The following is a 22,796-nucleotide window of genomic DNA, read 5'->3' on the forward strand; positions in this document are numbered from 1 at the left end:
ACTAAACAATATTCCATTGTATGTGTATACCATATTTTGTTTATCCATTCATCTGTCAGTGGGCACTTGGATTGCTCTCACATTTTAGCTATTGTGAATAGTGCTGCTGTGAACATGGGTGTACAAATATCTCATCGAGACTCTGCTTTCAGTTCTTTTGGATATATACCCAGAAGTGGAATTGATGGGTTATATGGTAATTCTATTTTTAGTTTTTTGAGGAACCACCATACTGTTTTCCAAAGTGGCCGTACCATCATTTTATTTTCCCACCAATAGTGCACAAGGGTTCCAGTTTTTCCTCATCCTTGTCAACACTTGTTATTTTCTGTTTTTTGTTTTTTTTTTTCTGATAGTAGTCATCCTAATAGTTTTAATTTTCACTTCCTTAATAATTAGTGATGTTGAGCATCTTTTCATGTGCCCGTTAGCCATTTGTGTATCTTCTTTGGAGAAATGTTTATTCAAATCTGCCTTCAACATGTGGACTTACAAGCCAAAGTTACAATAACACTAGCTTTTAGGGTAATAAATTTTTTTTTCCAATGTATATTAGTCTCATGTGAAAAACAAAAAGTGTAGTTACAATCCATTGTTACAGTAATATTGGCTTTTATAATTGACCATGTATTAATCTTTATTGAGACTTTTATTTCTTTACATGGCTCTGAGTTACTTACTCTCTAGTGTCCTTTTTTTCACCCTGCAGGACTCTTGAGCATTTCTTGCAGGACAAGTCTAGTGATAATGAGCTTCCTCAGCTTTTTTTTGTCTGGGACTGTCTTAATTTCTCTTTCACTTTTGAAGCACAGTTTTGGTGGACATAGGATTCTAGGTTGATAGTTTTTTTGTTTTTTTTTTTAACACTTTGAATATATTGACCCACTGCCTTCTGGCCTCCAAAGTTTCTGATGAAAAATCTGCTGATATTAAGGATCCCTTGTGTGTGTTGATTCTGAACTTCTCTCTTTCTGCTTTCAAGATCCCGTGTCTTTCTCTTAGGAAAGTTTGATTATAATGTGACTTGGTGTGAGACTCTTTGAATTTATCTTACTTGGTGTTCGTTGAGATTTTGGATGTTTATATTCATTTGTTTCATCAAATTTGGGAAGTTTTCAGTCATTATTTCTTCAAACATTGTCTCTGCTCCTTTCTTTCTTCTTCTGGGACTTCTGCAATGCGACTGTTAGTTTGCTGGTTGATGTCCCAGGTGTCCCTTAGCCTCTGTTCACTGTTCTTCAGTCTTTTTTCTTTCTCTTTCTCAGACTTGATAATTTCCACTGTCCTATCTTCAAGTTTGTTCATTCTTCTGCCTGCTCAAATTTGCCTTTTAATCACACTAATGAATTTTTCATTTTAGTTATTGTACTTTTTAGCTCCAGAATTTCTTTTTGGTTTATTTTTAGGTTTTCTCTGTCTTCATTGATATTTCCATTTGGTTCATATGTTATTTTCTTGACTTTCTCCACAACCTCCTTTAGTTCATTGAGCATCTTTAAAACAGTTATTTTTAAGTCTTTGTCTTGTATATCTGCCATCAGGTCGTCTTCTGGATAGCTTCTGTTACTTAACTTTTTTTTCCTTAAATGGGCCATAGTTTCCTGTTTCTTTGTATGTCCTGTGTTTTTTTGTCAAAAACTGGACATTTGAATTTAATAATGTGGTAACTGCAGAGATTAGCTTCTCCTCCCTCCCAAGGGTTTGCTGTGTTTTCTTACATATTTTTGTTGTTGTTTGTTTGTTTGTTATTGTTCTAGGCTGTATCCGTGCTGAGGATCAGCCTGAGGTGTAAACTTACTGTCTTCTCATATCTTTTCTGAGCCTTTCCCTGGGCAGGCGTAGTCACTTTCTAATTTTTCCTGTATATGCACTTACTTTTGAATGTCCTAGTCTTTAATGTCTTGCTCCCAAAAGGAGAAAAAGAGAAAAATGAAGGTGAGGGATGAAGACTGCCAGTCTTTTAAGTCCTGCAAGTCCCTTCAGCCTGAGGGGGAGGAGGTTGCAATAATAGAGTGAGGTCATCCACCTCTTTGTCTGCACTTCTGTGATCAGAAGCAGCAGTCAGCAATCAGAGCACAGATCCCCAGTATTTGGAGGAAAGGGTTTGTTTTGTCTACACTGGCACTTAACAGCTGTGTGCAAGCGACTGTAGGACCATGTGCACAACTGCCTGCCATATAGCTTGGGATGGGTAGCTGCTACTGTACTAAGAGCTGAAATTGACTGAAACTAATTGCATTTTACCTGTGCAAGCCTTTCCCTGCAAGTTGCAAGCCTTCAATAGATTCCAGAGTTCCGCAAGTTACATCAGACAGATTCTGCCAGTGCGGTTGTTTTCTAGGAGAGACAGATTCCTGTTGCTTTCTACTCTGCCATCTTCCCCCTCCTCCATTTTTTAAAATGCTGCTTAAGCAATTCTTTTAATAAGTAAATATATGTTTCCTCTTTTATAAGTAGTGTGGGCCACCAATTAAAATGATTCATTTATTTTTTTCAACACTTCTTAGAGTCTGTTTCTACAGAGTTTTCTTAGTTGGTGTCTTCAGCATGGCTTATCTTTAACTAAGATTAAAAGATTATAGCTGTGACAAGGAGTAAAGTCAGGGTCAAGGAATGACTTTGATTTCAGGTGAAACAGTGTATGTCTCTTAAGGAAAAGTCATGAGTTCCAAAGAAAGCTACCTTTTTAATCAGTGCTAAATCCCTTACATTGGTTCCCTTAAACATGCAGCATTATTGTACATGTTCTTACGATACTTATAGGAATATATGGAATTGCTTTATATATTATATTCACTGTTGTCATTCTTATCAGAGTGTATGTGACCTTTTGTATATATAGTCATTGTATACTCTGTGGTCACATATTCCCATGTATATTTTTATATATTCTTCACATATACCTGAATTTTGTATTTATAGACACCATAGCTAATGCTAGAAAGTAAAAATAAATGTATGAGCTTATGTTTTTTTCTTTATGTAGGCAGTGTTCAGAATGTGACCAGGCAGGGAGCAGTGACATGGAAGCAGACATGGCCATGGAAACCTTGCCCGATGGGACCAAACGATCAAGGAGGCAGATTAAGGAACCAGTGAAATTTGTTCCACAGGATATGCCTCCAGAACCTAAGAAGATTCCAATCAGAAACACGGTAATTTATTCCCTATTTATCGTAATCATCACAGAATACTGAGGCCAGAATTTAAGAAGTGAGAAAGACGAAGGGTGAACATATACTTAGGAGTCAAAAAAAGGAACATGTATATTGCTATTGGTTATTCTTAAGAGTTTATTGTTATATATCATACATACCTGAGAATTTATAGTTTATATGTTCAACTTAAAGCATAAGAGTAATGAACACCCATTGTATCCACCAACCCACTTCAAAAATAGAACATTACCAAAGCCTTTGAAGTCCACTGTGAATCCCTCGGTAATCACATTCCAGCTAGCCCAGACAGAGGTCACCTCCTTCCTCAACTTTATATTTCTCATTCTCTTCTTTTTTTATAATTACACTTCAAATGTACATATTTATAAGTAATACGGAGTTTTGTAGGTTTTGAATTTTATATGAATGGAGTCAACTTTTTTCTTTTATTTGATACTGTGCTCAACATTATGTTGATTTGATTCATACGTGCTGATCTGTATAGTTTTAGTTCATTTATTTTCACTAATGTGTAGTTTTTAATTGAGAGAATAGATCATTATTTATCTTTTCTTCTATAGATTGGCAGTTTTGCTGTTTCCATCTTTTTTCTTTTGTGAACAACTCTATTTTAAATATTTTTGTAAATGTCTCCTGCAGTAATAACAAGGAGTTAGGGTATATACCAAGATGTATATTTGCTTAGTTATAGGATATGTGCATCTTCAGTTTTTCTGGATGATTCCAGTGTTTTTGAAACCAGTTTGCAGTCTTACCAGCTGTCGACTGAAATAGAGTCTAAGTAAAGGTTAAATGAAGGAGTTTATTCAGTAATCAAAGTGAGGAACTCAAGTCCCAGGCAACAGTCCAAGAGAGTATTCTGAGGAACTACCCTGAGGTCTACAGATCTGAGTGCAGTTTATATACTTTTTAACAAAGCAGTGTATGTGCAAGAAAGTGTATGTGCAAGAAAGATGTGCTTGCACATCTAATATTCATATACTTCAAAGATAAGATAAACAAGAACTTTTTGATTACACATCAAACAAGGTTTGCAATGTTGATGTTATCTATGTGTGGAGGGAGGCAAGGACCAGGCTCGTTATTTTTTCATCATTCTCTAAGAAATGCAGCTGGGGAATGTGAGAGCAGAGTACTCTTTTTCTTTTCCTGTTGTTGATCTCCCCAGCTGGTGTCTTCAGTCATGACGTGTGAGGTTGCAAAGTCATTCTAACACAGGCCTAAGGTGGCCTATATGGCTGCTTCACAGTACAGCATGGATTTTTGTACTGACTTGAAGCCTGTGCAGCTCACTTGTTAGATTCGCCTGTTAGATCAGGGAGAGGAGTCCCAAAAGTTTGTTCACACAGCAACGAATAATGTGACTGTTGCTCCCAAACTTGTTTTGTCCAATGTTTTTATGCTTTCCAATGTGATACATGTAAAATAATATATCACCATTTTATTTTGCATTTCCCTCAATACAAAGACTTTGAGCATCTATGTGTATTTTTTGTGTGTGTGTGTGAGGAAGATCAGCCCTGAGCTAACATGCGATGCCAATCCTCCTCTTTTTGCTGAGGAAGACTGGCCCTGGGCTAGTATCTGTGCCCATCTTCCTCTACTTTATATGGGCTGCTGCCACAGCATGGCTTAGACAGGCGGTGCGTTGGTGCGTGCCTGGGATCTGAACAGGCGAACCCTGGGCTGCCGAAGTGGAGCACATGCACTTAACCGCTGCGCCACCGGGCCGGCCCCTATTTGTATATTTTTGGTCAGTTGTATTTCCTTTTCTAGGAAATGTATATGTAAGGTTTATGCAAGTCTTTTCCATCAGATTGTTAGCCTATTTCTCATTGAAAATTCTTTGAGGTCAGAGTTTAAAGAACTTCTTTCAGAAAGCATTTATATTTGTTATTACCAGATGCCTGGGAACTCTGACAACCTAAGATTATTTTAAATAAGTTTGGCGTGTGTGTCTTTTCCATTATACGAGTAGTGTGAATTTCTGCTCCAAACCCGTGAGGGCTGGCTTGCAGTTATGAATTCTTAGGGGAGACATTTTTTACTTTCTTACCTTGAGCCAAGGCAGGCACTTTTCAAAAATCTGCCTTCCCCTGAGGAAGAGGTAAAGATACTTTTAGGGTTAGTTGTCATCCTTCATTTTGTTACCTGTTTATAGAGTCTTTATTTTTTTCCTTAAAGTAACAGTTTTCTTTAATTCATAGTAACCATCTGTATTGTAATCATTTAAAAGATCTTATTCAAGAGAAGTCACCTAGATTGTTTCATTCAGTTTTGTATTATGGGCTTATTTGAAATTGATGAGGCAAATCTAGGAATTGTTATCTCTTAGATAGTTGAAATAGTTAATTTGGGGTTCTCTAAATTGGTCAACTTGAAATAGTTTTATTTATAATTCCCACTAGTTTAAAACACTTTTTAGTCTTCACAAATATGTTTTGTTTACAAATGAACTAGAGAGAATTTTCCTTTTTTAAATAAGCCTGGTAGTTGTGTTTCTAAAATATTTTCTGTAACTGTTTGATGCCAATATCTGCAGCTATTCTTAAAATCTTAGAGAAAAGCTATTATTACTTCATATGTTTATGCCTACAAAGATTATCCGCTTATGACACATTTTTTTCGAGTTTATTGTTTAAAAAATTCTTTAGGACCAGTATTATCTTCTTGACTTCGGAGTTATCATATAGAGGGAAATGTTGAAAATATAGTGACATTTATGTGCCCACAGTTTAGTATTACTTAAGATAAAAGAGGATCCTATTTTTTTCTAATTTGCCTCTCTGCTTCTCCAGCCTAGAATTATAAGGAAGCTTTTAAATTTTCTAATTTAATCCAGTTCCTTTCCTCTTATTCTTTGTCTCTAGTTTTTCTGTGTAGAAGTTTTAGTCTTCTTGTAGATATTGGTGGATAAAACACAAGAAAGGATTTCATGGCCAATAATTTTAGGAAATATAGTTTGATTGTTTTGTCTCTTGGGGGAATTCAAATGCATATTGAAGCTCTGAGAAATACCACTGCTTAGAAAAATGATTACTTTTCCTTATTTATCCTTTTTCCTTATTTTATCAAAGAGCAGGTTTTTCAAGACACATTTTTTATTGTAGCATAGAGTATTGTGTAGTACCAGCTTTGGAAACGGTGTTCTAGAGCCCATGGATTACTTTCATCAGGATCACCTGGGGTGTTTGTGGAAAAGTTTGGATCCATCCTAGAGCTAATGAATTAGAATTAGGGAGTTGGGCTAAGCAGACTTCTTAAGTGTTATTGTTATGCAGACTAAAGTTTGAAAATAGCTATCTAGATGACATTTATGATTATTACTCTTACTTTTTTCCTTCCTGCTTCCCTCCCTTCCTTCCATACAGCAATTCAGAAAACCTTTAATGAGCATGTTCAATTGGCCAGGTACCTGATCAAGGAACGTAAGAATGAGAGATGCAGAAAGTGATCAGTCAGTTTAATCTTGATCTTACCATTTAGGCTGAGTTCCTATTGTTACATTAATTTTTTATCTATCATTTTTCTTTCAGAGTTGTATTAACATTTTAAATTATTAGATGGAATGGTTAAAAATGAGGCACTTTAGGGGCCGTCCCAGTGGTGTAGTGGTTAAGTTTGCGCGTTCCGCTTCAGCGGCCCGGGGTTTGCCAGTTTGGATCCTGGGCGTGGACCTACTCACCGCTCATCAAGCCATGCTGAGGTGGCCTCCCACATAGAAGAACTACAACTCTACAACTATGATATACAACTATGTACTTGGACTTTGGGGAGAAAAAAGAAAAAAAGAGGAAGATTGGCAACAGATGTTAGCACAGGGCCAAACTTCCTCCAAAAAAAAAAAAAGAGGCGCTCTAGTTTCTTTTCTTAGCACACTGTTAATTATGGGAGTCCAGGTATAAAACTGCCTACTAATTTGTATAATCAAGTACCTTTCTCAATAAATAACAGATTTATCTCTTCCTTTAAAAATTTTTTTAAGTTGTTGTTCCTAGTATCTTCCTAGTATTACAATTTTTATTTTAGTACATATATTATATTTTGGGATATTGCATCCTTAAATTTCTTATAATAATATTTTTGCTTTTGTTAGTTTTTGTTTTTCCTGCCATCATTGGCCAAAGTGTGGTTCATTTCACAATAGTCATATTATTCTATCAAAATTCTGAATAAAATTTTACCTTCGTGACATATGGGCTTCATGACGTACCTTAAGCTTTAATTTCTCATTTTAAAATAATATATGTCTCAAAAAACTGTTAAAAATGATCCTTTTTTCTATGACTGTCTATCTATTTCTGTTAAATTTGTTATGTTCCCTTGGGTTCCAGTGATAGCAGTTGTTTTAGAAAAGTAGTTTTGGATTATTTCATGCCAGTAAGAATGATTTTTCTCTTGTTTCATTTTGTGAGGTATGTGAATTGATATTCTGTTAGAAGAATTTTATTTTTAAAAATTCAGACTTTACAGTGTAATTAAGCACACAGCATTTTTTAAAAAATTTTTTGTTTATTGCAGTAACATTGGTTTATAACATTGTATAAATTTCAGGTGTACATCATTATACTTCTATTTCTGCATAGATTACATCATGTTCACCACCCAAATACTAATTACAACCCATCACCACACACATGTGCTAAATTATCCCTTTCGCCCTCCTCTCTCCCCCCTTCCCCTCTGGTAACCACCAATCCAATCTCTGTCTCTGTGTGTTTGTTTGTTGTTGTTATTATCTACTACTTAAAGAAGGAAATCATACGGTATTTGACCTTCTCCCTCGGACTTATTTCACTTTGCATAATACCCTCAATGTCCATCCATGTTGTCACAAATGGCTGGATTTCATCATTTCTTATGGCTGAGTAGTATTCCATTGTGTATATATACCACATCCTCTTTATCCATTCGTCCTTTGATGGGCACTTAGGTTGCTTCCAAGTATTGGCTATTGTGAATAACACTGCAATGAACACAGGGGTGCATGTATCTTTATGCATTGGTGTTTTCAAGTTCTTTGGATAAATACCCAGCAGTGGAATAGCTGGATCATATGGTAGGTCTATCCTTGATTTTTTGAGGAATCTCCATACTGTTGTCCATAGTGGCTGCACCAGTTTGCACTCCCACCAGCAGTGTATGAGAGTTCCCTTCTCTCCACATCCTCTCCAACACATGTTGTTTCCTGTCTTGTTAATTATAGCCATTCTGACGGGCGTGAGGTGATATCTCGTTGTAGTTTTGATTTGCATTTCCCTGATAGTTAATGATTTTGAACATCTTTTCATGTGTCTGTTGACCATCTGTATATCTTCTTTGGAGAAATGTCTGTTCAGGTCTTTTGCCCATTTTTGAATTGAATTGTTAGTTTTTTTTGTTGTTGAGATGCATGAGTTCCTTATATATTTTGGAGATTAACCGCTTATCAGATGTATGGTTTGCAAACATCTTCTCCCAATTGTTAGATTGTCTTTTCGTTTTGTTGATGGTTTCCTTTGTTGTGCAGAAGCTTTTTAGTTTGATGTAGTCCCATTTGTTTATTTTTTCTCTTGTTTCTCTTGCCCGGTCAGACATGGAAGCACACAGCATTTTAATGTCTTTTTTGAAGAATTGTCTCTTTGGAGTTATTCAAGAACGATCAAAACTATGAAATAATCAGGGCTGCTATAGATGAAGTCCTATTTTTGTTGAGTAGTTTTTCTTACCCCCTGCTATTACGTTCTTACCTTTTATACTTTGTATCCTTACATTTAAAAATAACATCATGGTGGTAGTAAGGAAGTGAAAGGGAGAAGGAAGGGATTCACATGTTACAATATTTGAGTAAAATCCTGGTACATTGCTACAATTAATTTAACTTCTGTTTGCCATACTGCTAATAAATCCAACCATTTTATTATTTTGTATTTCTTTCTACTGCTTGACTATTGGTATTTTAGTTCATTACATTTTTCAAAGGTAGGTAAGTCAAAGAGGATGTAGGAGTTTAGCTTACTTTTATATAAGATGGTTTGCTAATAATGATACCTAACATTTGCTGAAGACTCATCATATGCCAGACACTGTGCTAATCTTCCATCCTACTCCCCCTTGTAAGTTAGTATTTAACTATTGTAACTCCTATTTTACTCAAAATGAAACCAAGGCACAGAAAGCTTGAGTAACATAACTGTGATCTTACAGATAATAAGCAGATAACCTAAATTAAGAACTCGTGTCTTTTCTGAGGTCTGTAGAAGAACATTTAATTGATGTATAAGTGGAACTGTTGTAAAACACATGATTATTAGGTAGCATAGTTGGGAATGGGGTGCTCTAATCTGATACCAGAATGTTCATGTGTCTTTCCACAGCATAGTGATATCTATGGGAAGCCAGGCACATATCCACTTACTAACTTTCATAACTGAGTTCATTCACATTATATGTGAGATTCAACACTACTTTTCTTTGAACTTTCAATTGAGTTTGAACAGTTTTCCTTTTCAAGCTTGTGCAAGAGCATTGGCATCATTTCTGTCAATAACAGTACAATAGTGTAGAAGTTAATAAAATGTTTGAAAGTTATTCTGTCTTGAGGAAATTGATATTAAAAAAATCAAGCAAGGGGCCGGCCCGGTGGCGCAAGCGGTTAAGTGCGCGCGCTCCGCTGCGGCGGCCCGGGGTTCGCTGGTTCGGATCCCGGGCACGCACCGACGCACTGCTTGGTAAGCCATGCTGTGGCGGCGTCCCATATAAAGTGGAGGAAGATGGGCACCGATGTTAGCCCAGGGCCGTCTTCCTCAGCAAAAAAAAAAAAAAAAGAGGAGGATTGGCAGATGTTAGCTCAAGGCTGATCTCCTCACCAAAAAAAAAAAAAAAAATCAAGCAAAAAGAAAAGAGAAAAACTAGAAACCAGCAAAATCAATAAGTACACTGACAGCATGTGTATGTATGAACCACTAGTATATGTTTATTTTGCTGTTCTTCTGTGTTGGTTTGCTTTTTTTCCTCCAAATTGTGAATACTAAAACCTGCTGGGGGAAAAAAGATTGTATATTTTTGTATTGAGAGCGAAGCTGGAGAAGTACATTGTGGTTTTCTTTGCTATTTTTTTTCTTTCCTAACTAATCACTCCAAATCTACAATAAAACATTTGGTTTATTGCATCTCAGCTTTTTTGATTAAGCACCGAATATCTTTTTACTTTGCTCACTTGGTTTGATCAGTGTGAAGAGAGATGGGCCCATAGACTCAATCGTTGTGCTTCAGTGCTTGCTTTGTGCCAAACAAGGCTGCTATTAGAAGAATGGTATCCACTTCTTCCTGCTGACAGGCAGTTTCCATTTATCATGGCCAGAGAGTGCAACGGGGGATAGAACACTTCGGCAAACCTTACTATATTTTTATTATTTGGATACTGAGGAAAGTCATTTTTCATTTCATTCTACTCTTGTTTGCTTAATAAGGATTTATAGAAATCTGAATGAATACAGCATATTTGAGACAGTAGATTCAATAAGATATAGATGCTTTTCAAAGTGAATAGTCCCAGTACTACTTTTTTCTCCTAGATTTTTTTCTATCCAAAGGTGATAAAAAGATTAACAAGAAAAGTTACTTGAAAAAAATTATGACACTAAAGATTTCGTGTTTAAAAAATGGATTAAAGGGGCTGTTTCTAAGTGTAAGAATGAAAATACTATGCTTTCAGAAAATACTCTTCCTATATACACATGGAGAGTCTCTCTGATTCATAGTTTAATGTTATCTCATATTTGATTGTTAGGTTACCATCAATTTTTTTTTAATTTATCATTCTGAATGTTTGAATTATTTTTAAATTAAATTTTAACTATGAAACTAATATGTGAATACTTTTTTGTTGTAGGGAATTCAAAAATATAATTAAAGTCTCCTTTGACTTTCCTCCCAAGATTACCCTTCCCTGACCCAATTCACACGCCTTGAATCTACCTTTATTACAAGTATACATATTTTGAACTTTGATTGTCTGACATTTCTTTTGATATATCTGTCAAAAAAATAGGAAAAAAATAATCAGTGAACCATTGGAAAAGTAGTATGGGGATTATTCAAGAAACATAGAAATATTCAAGTATTAATAAGTAAAAGAGGAATGATCTAGTTCTAGAAAATTCTTCACATATTGTTTCCTGCTCCAGAGATATGACTTTGTAACATCTTCTTAGATTGGCTCACAGATATCCCATCTCCAGAATTTCAGTGTCTCAGTAACGAATATCTCTCTTTTATTACTGGGTACAAGTAAGAGGACTAAGTCTAAAGAAGAAAAAGTGTTGAAAAGCATACTTTTATTTAACTTTTGTCTGTTATTTACTGTGTATTTTATATTAATTCAGTTGTCATAACTACCCTATGAAGTAGTTACTAATATCATTGCCATCTTACAGATGAGAAACTAAGGCAAAGAGTTTAAGTAACTTGCCTGAAGACGTAGAGCTTCCAAGTGGTAGAGCCAGGAATCAAACTTAACTAGCTCCTGAGCCTGTACTTCTAACTACTTTATTATGGTGCCTTTCTAGACAAGATTACTAGTAATTGTTCCCGGCACTTCTCCTTGGGCCAGAATCACAGGCTCTCCATGCTTCCAGCAGCTTGCTGACTAAGAGTTTGGTTGGGAAAATGGAAGTCATTTTGTGGAGAATTATGGGCTTATACCGGTGTTGGCATAGCTAGGGGTGTGGATGTCAAGACAGCTGTGACCATGGGTTGGAGGGAGCTCTGCTGAACATCAGAGAAATTGTCAATGAAATGTCTGTCCTGAAGCACTGAACAGGTGGTGGGAGCTGACATTAGGTCAGAGAACTTGATGGTGAAGATCTCAGTGTGAAGAGCACTGTTGAGTGGGTGGAGAAATGGGAGTTTGGGGGGAAGTTTCCATAGCCTGCCAGGTGTGTGAAGAGGGAGCTAATGGAAAGGTCTGCAAGTCTGCAGTATCTGAAAAAGCCAAGCACCTGACTCCCATGACCTCCTGAGAAAAATGGCTTTCACTTTACTTATCTGTTTCAAATCTGAGGTTACTAACATGGAACTATACAGGGAAGGGGACTATGGGAAATGTAGTTTCCAGCTTTAGACAGAGTAAGGTGATGGTGGGTGGTGGTTGTCGAGGAGGAGGTGTGTGTCAGATTGATCACAGATAATCTAGTGTAATAACCAACTGCACTTTAAAAAAATGCCTAATGTAGTGCTTACTTGGTGCAAGGTAGGTGCCCTAAAAAGTAACATTTCCAGACTCCTTTTCCCCTGCTCCCTTCTCTTTCCTCTTTGAGAACTGTGATATTGTCTTTTTCATCCGTATTCTCCCAGTTCTGAGAGTTGTGCAAGGTATGCAGTAAGTTCTTGATAAAATGGTTAAATGAATCACTGATAGCTTAAATACAGACAGTGACTTGAAGAGTTATAAAATACAAAGAGGATAGGCTCAGTGTAGGGCAAAGAAGGTGAACCTGGGCTTTTTATGGGCTCAGCAGTATTTAAAATAAAGAGAGGGTTAACTCCTTCCCTAGCTTGCTGAATATCCAGCTGAGCTCTCACAATTTTTTCCATTCATTTATGAATGATTCACAGGTTTTTCTTTTCACCCTCTTTTTTCCTTTTCTTTTTTTTAGTTAATTAAAAGAAAGTAACGTGGGTGATGTAGAGAATCTTAAAAAATAAAGGTTCCTGTGACAGATGATATGTCAGCCTCTGTTAACCCGGTGGCTTTCTTTCTCTTTTCCTCTTTATTTATAGAAGCTACATAAATGAATATAGGTCTTTTCTCGTTAGAGACTTTGGCAAAGAGAGCCCTTTGTATTTTGATTATTTTAAGCAATTCTTTCTTTCAGAATTCCTACAGTTTATACCCTCCATTGCCAGTGTCTATTTCAAAAGTCGGCTTTGATGTAATTGATTTATTTTTCAGTGGTTGAGCCTATGCTTTGGATCTATACATTCAATATATGTGGTAATATCACTTTATAAAATAATAACTTTCATATGTCTAATTATACATTCTAGAGAACACTAGTTGTTTTCTTTAGTAGTATTAGTATTAAATTCTGCATTGATAGCCAATAATAATGATTGGGGATAATTTTTTAATACATTTTTTATTTATGGTAGGAATGAAAATGTTTAGTCTTTGGATCTGGAATCTCATTTATATTAATATAATTAAGCTTCTTTTGTACTAGGAGAATTACTTTTCTTCTCTTGCATGAAAGCCTTTTTATATAGTAAATTAGTTTATATACGTAGCCCACCTTTAAATGTAAAATGACCATATTTCATATATAGTGTTTTTCTTTGATTCATATATTACTTGGGTAAAAAAAATCTTTTTCTTTAACTTCTTAAAATGTTATGTGGTTCTAATCTTTCAAATATGAATTTTTATTATAGTAATTCCTTTCACTATTTTCAAATAGTATCTTTTTCCTTCTACTTTTCCAAGTTGTTTCATTGAGCCAAAACAACTTTGTGATCTCATTGACCTTGTAGGTTGCTGTTTTACTGATCTGTGATACATTCACTGTCTAGTATCACATAGTCCATTTTATAATATTCTGGTTTTAAGACTTAATTGTTTTGTTTTTCACACCTTTGGAGACCCCAGTAATTCTGCAGTTATTTCATCTACTCTGATTTTGCTAATTTTCAGCTTTATCTCATAGCACTTAGAGGGTAGATTGTAACTTCTGATGCATGCAACACAATTCTCAGCCTCAGTGATTTGATCTTTAACTTATTTTATCCTCTTGGGTAAACCTTCAGAGTCCAATAAAGGGAAGATAGTACTTTAAGATGAACTTTTGTTTATAATGTATAGAAACATGAACTTATGTTATATTTTCTTCACAGTTGTCAGAATTGTAGGCAGTTATATTTTGTGTGAGTGCTTTGATCATATTTATTCCTGAGTTGAATAGTTCTCCAGGTTATCCAGTAAAAATTGGCTATGTGGGAATCCTAGTCTTTCCATAATGTCTAGTCTTTGCTTGTGACTCCTTATCCTACTCTTGAACCATGATCAGGTTAATTTTTTTCAGCATGTATCTCTTGAGCAATTAATAATATAATGCACTGGGCAATAGATGCTGAATAGAACACCAAAATGAAGGCATAATCTATGCCCTCAAGGAACTATGATGATAGAAAGTTTGGTAATATGAACTATAAAGTACAGTGTCCATAAGAGAGATAAGGTTAAATCGCTCTAGCAGATAGTGTAATAGTTATGATATGGAAGAGAAAGACAGGAGATTGAGGTGAGCAACAAAGTTACAAGTTGACTATTACAAGTAGGAAAATTTTCTACTGGCTGAGGAGGTCGTCATTTTCCATTGCCCAAAGCCTTGGTATTAATAAGTTGAAATTTTTAAAGTAACAGCAAGCTAGATACTTGTAAAAGCATTGGAGCCTTTAGCATAAAATTTAGTGTAAAAATTTTGAACCATATTTAGGTATCATAATACCTATAGCTGTCTTTGTTATAACATGCTTTTATGATAGGCATCTTGATGGCATTACTAACCTGGCAAAATTTTAAAGAAGTTAATTGGATCAAATCTTAATAATTTAGGGTTTTTTAATATTTATTCAATTAGAAATATCTTGTGTATGGGTATGACTCATAATTAAGTTTGAGAAAGTAAGTAACCATTTAAAATGTAATGATATGTTCCTCTCTAGGACAATTTCTTTGTAGCATTATTCCCTTTCAAAGATAGATGGTACAAAATCAAATTCTTGATTATTTTTGATAGCACTAAAACATATAGCATAGTGTGTGGTGGAAAGCCCCTAGAGTAGCACATGGCAGATTTGAATTCTAGTCCATAGTCTACCAACAACCCTTTATGTGGCTTTGGATAAGTACTTTAATTTACCTTGTTTGCACTTAGTATCCTCATTTATAAAATAAATTAGATGATTTGCAATCTTTTCTAGAACTAAAAGTCTCATTCTAAATTTCACTAAGAAATTATTTTTTATCCTTAAGACTATTTATTAGAGGGTTAAAATACACACATTGATATTCAAGGAATCTGGAGATGGTAATAATATTTTGTAATTAGGCTTCAGAGTTTTTATTTTTGTTTTATTTTTAAAAATCACATTTGTTAGTAACCTTTATTTTTTCTCTTTCTGGCAGTTACCTTTATTATAATCATTGTTGTTCTTCCAAAAAAATTTTATGAATCATTTCAGGAGATACTTTTCCACAAGTGGGCCACCACCAGGTGTATATACTGTAGGTTGACTTGTTTATAAGATTTTATTTTTTGAAATTTTCCTTTTGCTCCATTTCCAAAGTAACATTTGATTGTTCAATTTCATACTGACTTCTTCGTGATAGTAACTTTCCAAAGAGAAAATATTGTTTAATAACAATAGAAACATGCTTTCTTACTTTATGAACTTTTAAACAATAGCATACTTTTCACCCTAATACTGCTCTAAGGCTGGGTAGGCAGAGGTGAGGCAAATGCTGAGGAAAAGAATACAGTCAGGCTGTCTCACTAATTAATTAAATTTTGAGGATTCTCATGCAGTTTGTTTTTAAAGGAAGGCATGAATAGAGTTTTAAAAATAACTTTCTTTGCCTTTTGTTGTTTTTTCAATTTGTTTAGTTTCTTTGAAGTTAAGACCAAGTCTCCTTGGTAAAATATTTCAAATATACAGTTTTCCATATGATCAGACATGTCATATAGTTTTCTTATAAGTTTATTCTGGAGCCCTCTCTCCTCCAGTTCTAATCTGAATTGGCTTTTCTATGTCATTCTTGGGCTTTGCTTCATCATCATCCTGGGAATTCCTTTTAACCTTTGATAAGTGGAATTTCCTGTGGCTTGCATTCCAATTTTTTTTCTTTTAGTCCCTTATCTTGATGGGACAAATCTTCAATGACTTGTAGAGTAAAGGTTAATGAGAGGTAAATTTTTTGAGACTTTACATGTCTGAAAATTTAAAAATTTTTTTCAATACTTCATTAGTAATTTGGCTGTGTATAATACTACATATATTTTTAAAAGCATCACTTGACTGTCTCCTGGCTTCCAGTATTGCTTTCTGCTTTTGTAACTAATGTTTTTTTCTCTTTTGAAACTCTCAGAATTTTCTCTTTTTCCAGTGTTTTCAACTGTATGATACAATGCCTTGGTGTGGTACATTTTTATTCATTTTTGGGGGCTCAGTGAGCCCTTTTTTTCTAGAAACTGATATATTTTAGTACTGAAAAATAATTTCTATTATTTCTTTGATAATTATCATCCTTCTGTTTTCTGTGTTCTCTTTTTCTGGAACTTCTACTGATTGTATTTTGGTCCTTCTGGATTAATTCTCTAATATTCGTATCTATCATATTGTCCATTTCTTTGTCTTTTTTTTTTTTTTTTACTTTCGGGGAGATTTTCTCAACTTTAAATTCCAACCCTTTTACTAAATTTCTGATTTTGGTTGTGTATGTGCTTAAGTCCCTTTTTCTTTTAATAGCAAATGTTCTTATTTCGTGATTGCAATGACTTGTTTTACCCCTTAGGGATATAAATTATAATTACTTTTCAGTTTTCTTCTGTATTCTGCATTGTCTGTGTTTCCTCTGGGTTCCTTATTTCTATTCATGTTTGTCTCTTTCATGTTGAAGCTTTCAGATGCCTGGAGATCCTTTGATGTCCACTCATATATATTTTTTTTTAAGGTGATTAAATTGTGTGGGACTGGTATACCCATTGTTTTCTCTGTGGGGTGATTTTATGATCAGGGGGCTTTTTCTTTGAGAACGCCCTAAATGTCAGAATCTGTAGATTTTTTTCCACGTTAATTCAATAGAAGTTTTCTCTCATCTCCTAACTGGTAGATGTAATTTTGACTGCCAGACTCCTGGACAGGCGAGGAGAAGGGGGCTAAAGGTCTCACGGGTTAGAAAGCAGAATTGAATTTAAGCTTCCTGGCTTTCTGTTTGCTACCTCATTGCTTTCTTTTCTATGCCTGGTAACCCCTTGTCCAAAGTCTATCTGGTGATTTTTCTCCAGAGAATATGCCTCCTATGTCCTATCAGAGAGGGGTAATCTCTTGACAGCATAGGGAAGGAGTGAAATCTTTTATACCTTTGTGTTACGGAATTTTAACCCAAAGTAGTGTTTTATTTATTATCCGTATGAGTGTGTGTGATTCTTACATACTTAGGGATTTTGTTTTTTAATTGTTGCTTTTATTTGTTTTCAAATAGTCAATTGCTATTAGATGCCTCATTTCCATCTACAGATTGATAGCTTTAATAAATTCACCTAGTGCATACATTTGATTTCCACAATGTGATAGGCAGAATAATGGCTCCCCAAAGATGTCCATCATGTACTAATACTCAGAACCTGTGAATATGTTACCTTACTTGGCAAAAGGGGCTTTGCAGGTATGGTTTAAAGTTATGAACTTTGAGATGGGAAAATTAACTAGGATTATCCATGTGGGCCCAATCTAATCACATGATACCTAAATGGAGAGGACCTTTCCTGGCTGTAAGTAAGAGGGAGATTTGGCTACAGACAGTGGGTCAACGAGATGCAGCATTGCTGCCTTTGAAGTTGAAAGAGGGGGGCCGTGAGCCACGGAATGTTGGCAGCCTCTAGAAGATGGAAAAGCAAGCAAACTGATTCTCCCCTTAACACCTCCAGAAAGGAATGCAGCCCTATCATCACCTTGATTTTAGCCCAGTGACACCCAGAATTCTGACCTACAAAACTGTAAGATAATATATTTGTTTTGTTTTAAGCCACTAAATTTGTGATAATTTGTTACGGCAGTGATAGAAACTAATGCATAGAGTGACTTCTGTATTTCTTTTGACATTTAAAACTGAATGGGAAAATGATTTATAACACTATGTAATTTTTACTTGAAGCCGTCAATGTTGGAAATGAATGACACATTCATTCATACTTTGGAAAGTTCCAGTAGTGCATACTCACTTAAATCCTTTATATCATTAAGTGATGTAGAGTCAATAGGTAGATTTTACAATGTTTATGACAGAAGTTCAAATAATTTTATAAGTGGCATTTTAGCTTTATTTAGGTATAATCTAAATATAAAATTTAGTCATTTAAGCAGTAATGGAAAATTGGTTTATTATTTTTTAAAGTTTGCTACAATTAAAATTAACTCTTAATCCAGTTATGGCTGGTATTTTTTTAATAGCTTTGTTGAAATATAATTCACATACCATACAATTCACCCATTTAAAGTTGTACAATTCAGTGGTTTTTAGTATATTTCTAGAGTTGTGCAGCCATTATCACAATCAATTTGAGAACACGTTCATCACTCCCCCATAAAAAAAATTCTATACCTATTAGCAGTGGCTCCCTTCCCCACTCTCCCAACTCCAAGCCCTAGGCAACTATTAATCTACTTTCTGTCACTATAGATTTGCCTGTTCTGGACATTCCATATAAATAGAATAATGCAATATGTGGTCTTTTATGACTGGATTTTTTTCGCTTAGCATGATATTATCAAGGTTTATTCATGTTATAGAATGTATCATATTTCATTTCTTTTTATTTTTGTATAACACTCCATTGTATGAATATACCAGATTTTATTTATCTGTTCATCTGTGGCTTGATGGACATTTGTGGAGTTTTTCCCCCCATTTTTTGGCTGTATAAATCATGATGCTATGAATATTTATGAGTTTTCACTTATCTTGGGTATATACCTACAAGTAGAATTGCTGGATCGTATGGGAACTCGAATTTTAACATGCGAGGAGCTGCCAAACTGTTTCCCAAAGTGGTTATACGATTTGCCATTCTCAACAGCAGTGTATGAGGGCTCTAGTTTTTCCACATCCTCACCACCACTTATTATTGTCATCCTTTTGATTATAGCCATTCTAGTGGGTCTGAAGTGGTATCTCATTATGGTTTGGTTTGCAGTTCTTTGTTAGCTAGTGACAAGGAGGATGATATTTTAAAAGAAAAAAATAATGCTTTTTTCCCTTTTTCCCTCTCTGTTATCTGTACTATGTAACAAGTGCTAAAATGATGTTTCTAGTTGGACTCTTAAACAAATGAGAAATGAATGAGATTATACATCTGTTGTAAAACATTAATTAATTCTCTATTATTATTGCCATAATCTCTGATTTTAGTACATATTAGCCAAGAAAGCAAAACCTAATGTGATATTATGATGAAGTTCTAGAAGGATACTCTGAGGAATAATAGGAAGATTATTCCCATGGCACTATTTTCTTTTGCTGCCCTCATCACAATTGTAATTAAGTTTTTTGTATGTTTATTAGTTTAATAGATGAGTGAACAGAGACTTTTTACAGAATAAAGACCTGGTCATTTGTCTTTAAGCATTTAAACTTCTATTACTTGAGTGCTAGGATAAGTTCAGGTGGTAAAACTGGGACCAACAGGGCCAGCCCAGTGGCCTATGGTTAAGTTTACATGCTCCGCTTCAGCAGCCTGGGGTTTGCGGGTTCAGATCCTGGTCACAGACATAATGCTGCTCATCAAGCCGTCCTGTGATGGGATCTCACATACAAAGTAGAGGATGATTGGCACAGATGTTAACTGAGTGACAATCTTCCTCACACACAAAAAAACAAAAAAAAACCTGGGACCAACAATTAGAACTGTCTTACATTGAAACATGCTACCTTGTTCTTTGAAATGGTGGAGGCTATATGACCATTAGGGATATGTTTTGCAGGGTTTTCTGCATTGGGTAGAGAGAACGGATTATATGAAGTAATATTTGATTTTAAGATGTGTGTGAAGTAACTATAATTAAATCCAAATTCCTTTGACCTTTGCATGTTATGGGTCCTTCTTTACATTTCTAGTCCAATAGCCATCTTTATTCTCACAGTTAACCAGCAGCCTAGTTAGCCAGGTCCCTCCATCCTTCACTTACAATTCCAGTATCTTATCTGGATCCTATGTTTAATCTTTTTAGTAGTGCTTTTGCTACCATCCTTGATTCTTTTATCCTCTTGCTAATCTGAACTTTCTTTTTCCATTCCTGCCTGAGGATTGCCAGCATCACACTTAAATGTGTTCCTTTAGAATTTTTTTTTTTAATTTTTTAGGCATTTTCTCTATACCCATCTTTAAGATGAATGTAGAGTTTTATATCATTATATTAAGGGTATTAGAAATATGACTCACTCTTAAATTTAAGAACAATTTTGATTGTAGGTGAGTGAGGTTTTGAAAGATCTGAGCAGTGTATGATTTTATTTTTATGCTTCACTTTAGTTGCACTTACCATATTTATAAATAATTATTCATGTAATTATTTGTTTGGTATCCGTAGACTCTTGGAGTTGAACTCCAAGTGGACAGGAGCTATCCTGTTCACCACTATATGTGCAGTACCACAGGGTTTGGTTCACAGTAGGTGCTTAGTGAGTAAATCACAAATGAGTTCTTGCCATCTTCCACTATGGCTGTGCATTTGAAGCCAGTGTACTTTGGAAGAGCCTTTTTTCTAGCCCTTTATTGTTAGGAAGGGAATTGGTCCCTTTCTCCTTGTATATTAATCATATTTCATTGGTGAAACTATAGAATTACTGTAAAGGCAGCCTGGGATACTTCTGTTTAAGTACCTTATTATTTAGACATTTTCTTTGCATTATTTTTTATGTGGAAACTTTTCACTTGCTTTTAGGCAAAGAAATTACTTTTGAAGAAAATATAAATTAGCTTACCCATGTCTCTTTTGAAGTTACTTTAAAATTGACGTTTGTACTTTATGGCATATTTTCTAATAACTTTAATGTAACTTGAAAGGTTTCATATTTTCTTTCGTTTTCTTTACACTCTGTGTCATCTAGTGACTTTTCATCTTTTATCCAGGTGCCAGAGGACTTGTTGGGACCTATCTCTCCATAGTCTTTTACACACATGCATCATCTTCTACTCTCTTTGAAGTTGTCAGGTCTTTCTTCCTATCTCATACATTTTTATTTTGTTTTATATATCTCCTTTTTTGGAAAATAAATGGAATAAAAAGTCAAAGTACTTTTTAGCAGCTTTGACTGAAACCATATTGTTTTTCAGGATGTACCTTTTCTTATAGATCATTATTTTGGAAATAGACTTAAATGCATGGTTAATCTGTTTTTCATCTTACTTGACTCTAAATCAATAGCCTGTTCCAAGTGACAGTCTTCATTTGAGAGATAATCAAATATCCTAGAGTCTACTTTGATTATGTTTGTTTTTAAACTAGTTTTACACATATGCAAAGTAGTATCCTTTTTAGCAGAGTTAGAGCTTAAGTCCTCAGAATTTGAAAATCTGGAATATGTTTTACATATATACGTATAATTTTTTATGCTAGTTTAATGGAAATATAGAAACATTTGGATTCAGCCCTATTGGAATGACTAAAAGTTACTATACATTGTTTCCCTATCTTAATTGACTTGTTATCTTTATACTAACTTTTAATTAAATTATTACAGCTCTGGGAAGAAAGAGTTATATGTGGGGGCTTTAGGTATCAGTTATTATTGTGTCTATTATCAGACTCATGATGACTTCTGAGGTACTAAACAGATTATATAACCTCTGACTGTCATATATCCTTAGAAGAAACCTTGGCAAAAATTTCTGTGGTGAGCTGGACCATAATTAAGTCACTTTGGCTCACGTGGAAGAGATACTGTGGGTGTGCTCAGCTCAAGTAATCTTATTCAGAACCCAAAGGTGCCTGCTGTGCTTTTTGTCTATCGAAAATCTATCATTTTTATTTATTTCCAGGAGTATGAAATAAAGAGAATTAGGAATAGGCAGAGCTTCAGGATTTTACATATTTTGAACATACCATTATCTGTGAGAAGAGTTTTATAGGAACGCTTATTTATTGTGTAAAATGTATATTTTTTATGTTTTAGGCTTGTGGTTATTTTAGTTTATAGTGTTAGCCAAATTGGTCATGATTTTCTTTTTATTCTTCCATGTATTTTCCTAACCCTGTTAATATAAATTAAATTAGATAAAAATAAACCCCATAGCCAGCTGACGAGAAGGAAAAACACTCGTTTTTGGTGATCACCATTCCATCTGTTGTATGCTGATAGCCAGCAGAAACAATGGCAGACGCTTTGCTCATACCTTGTTTATATATACAATTTTCTTTTGAATATTTTATCAGCTTTAATATATGATTGTTTTCAGTATATTGTTTTATAATTGGAAAACAAATACTTATTTTGTTAGGGGAAATATATATAAACTTTACATTGAAGCATTTTGAACACCTGTCAGACAGCTGCTGACATTTATTCCTCCATAAATCTGAAGATATTTAGCTTGACAGAGGTTTTCAAGGTTTGACTTAATTATCCTAATATTGAATTTGGAATTTTGCTCATAAATAAGCATTCTCTTTTTATATATAAATTACATAGGGAGGCATTCCCTACATTTCAGCTAACCACATGGCTTATTTATTATTTGTCATTTGTGTAAATGTTGATTTGTCATCAAAAAGGTAAGTGTTAAATTTAGAGAAAACAGTGCACAGATGAATATGTGAAACTCAGCTTAGTGATATCAAAGATGTTGAGGCACTGTCTTT

General features: G+C 34.7%; 1 protein-coding gene across 6 annotated transcripts in view; it reads left to right on the forward strand.

Annotated features, from left to right (window-relative positions):
• The window catches only part of PHF14 (PHD finger protein 14), a 187,244-nt gene that overhangs the window by 64,859 nt on the left and 99,589 nt on the right, over positions 1–22,796 (forward strand). For all 6 annotated transcript variants that reach the window (XM_058526320.1, XM_058526329.1, XM_058526338.1 and 3 more), the window contains exon 14: positions 2,987–3,155. In XM_058526320.1, the coding sequence (XP_058382303.1) occupies positions 2,987–3,155 (169 nt within the window). The remainder of the gene's footprint in view (positions 1–2,986; positions 3,156–22,796) is intronic.

Source organism: Diceros bicornis, chromosome 3 (assembly GCF_020826845.1).
Source record: "Diceros bicornis minor isolate mBicDic1 chromosome 3, mDicBic1.mat.cur, whole genome shotgun sequence".
In the NCBI taxonomy this organism is placed as follows: domain Eukaryota; kingdom Metazoa; phylum Chordata; class Mammalia; order Perissodactyla; family Rhinocerotidae; genus Diceros; species Diceros bicornis.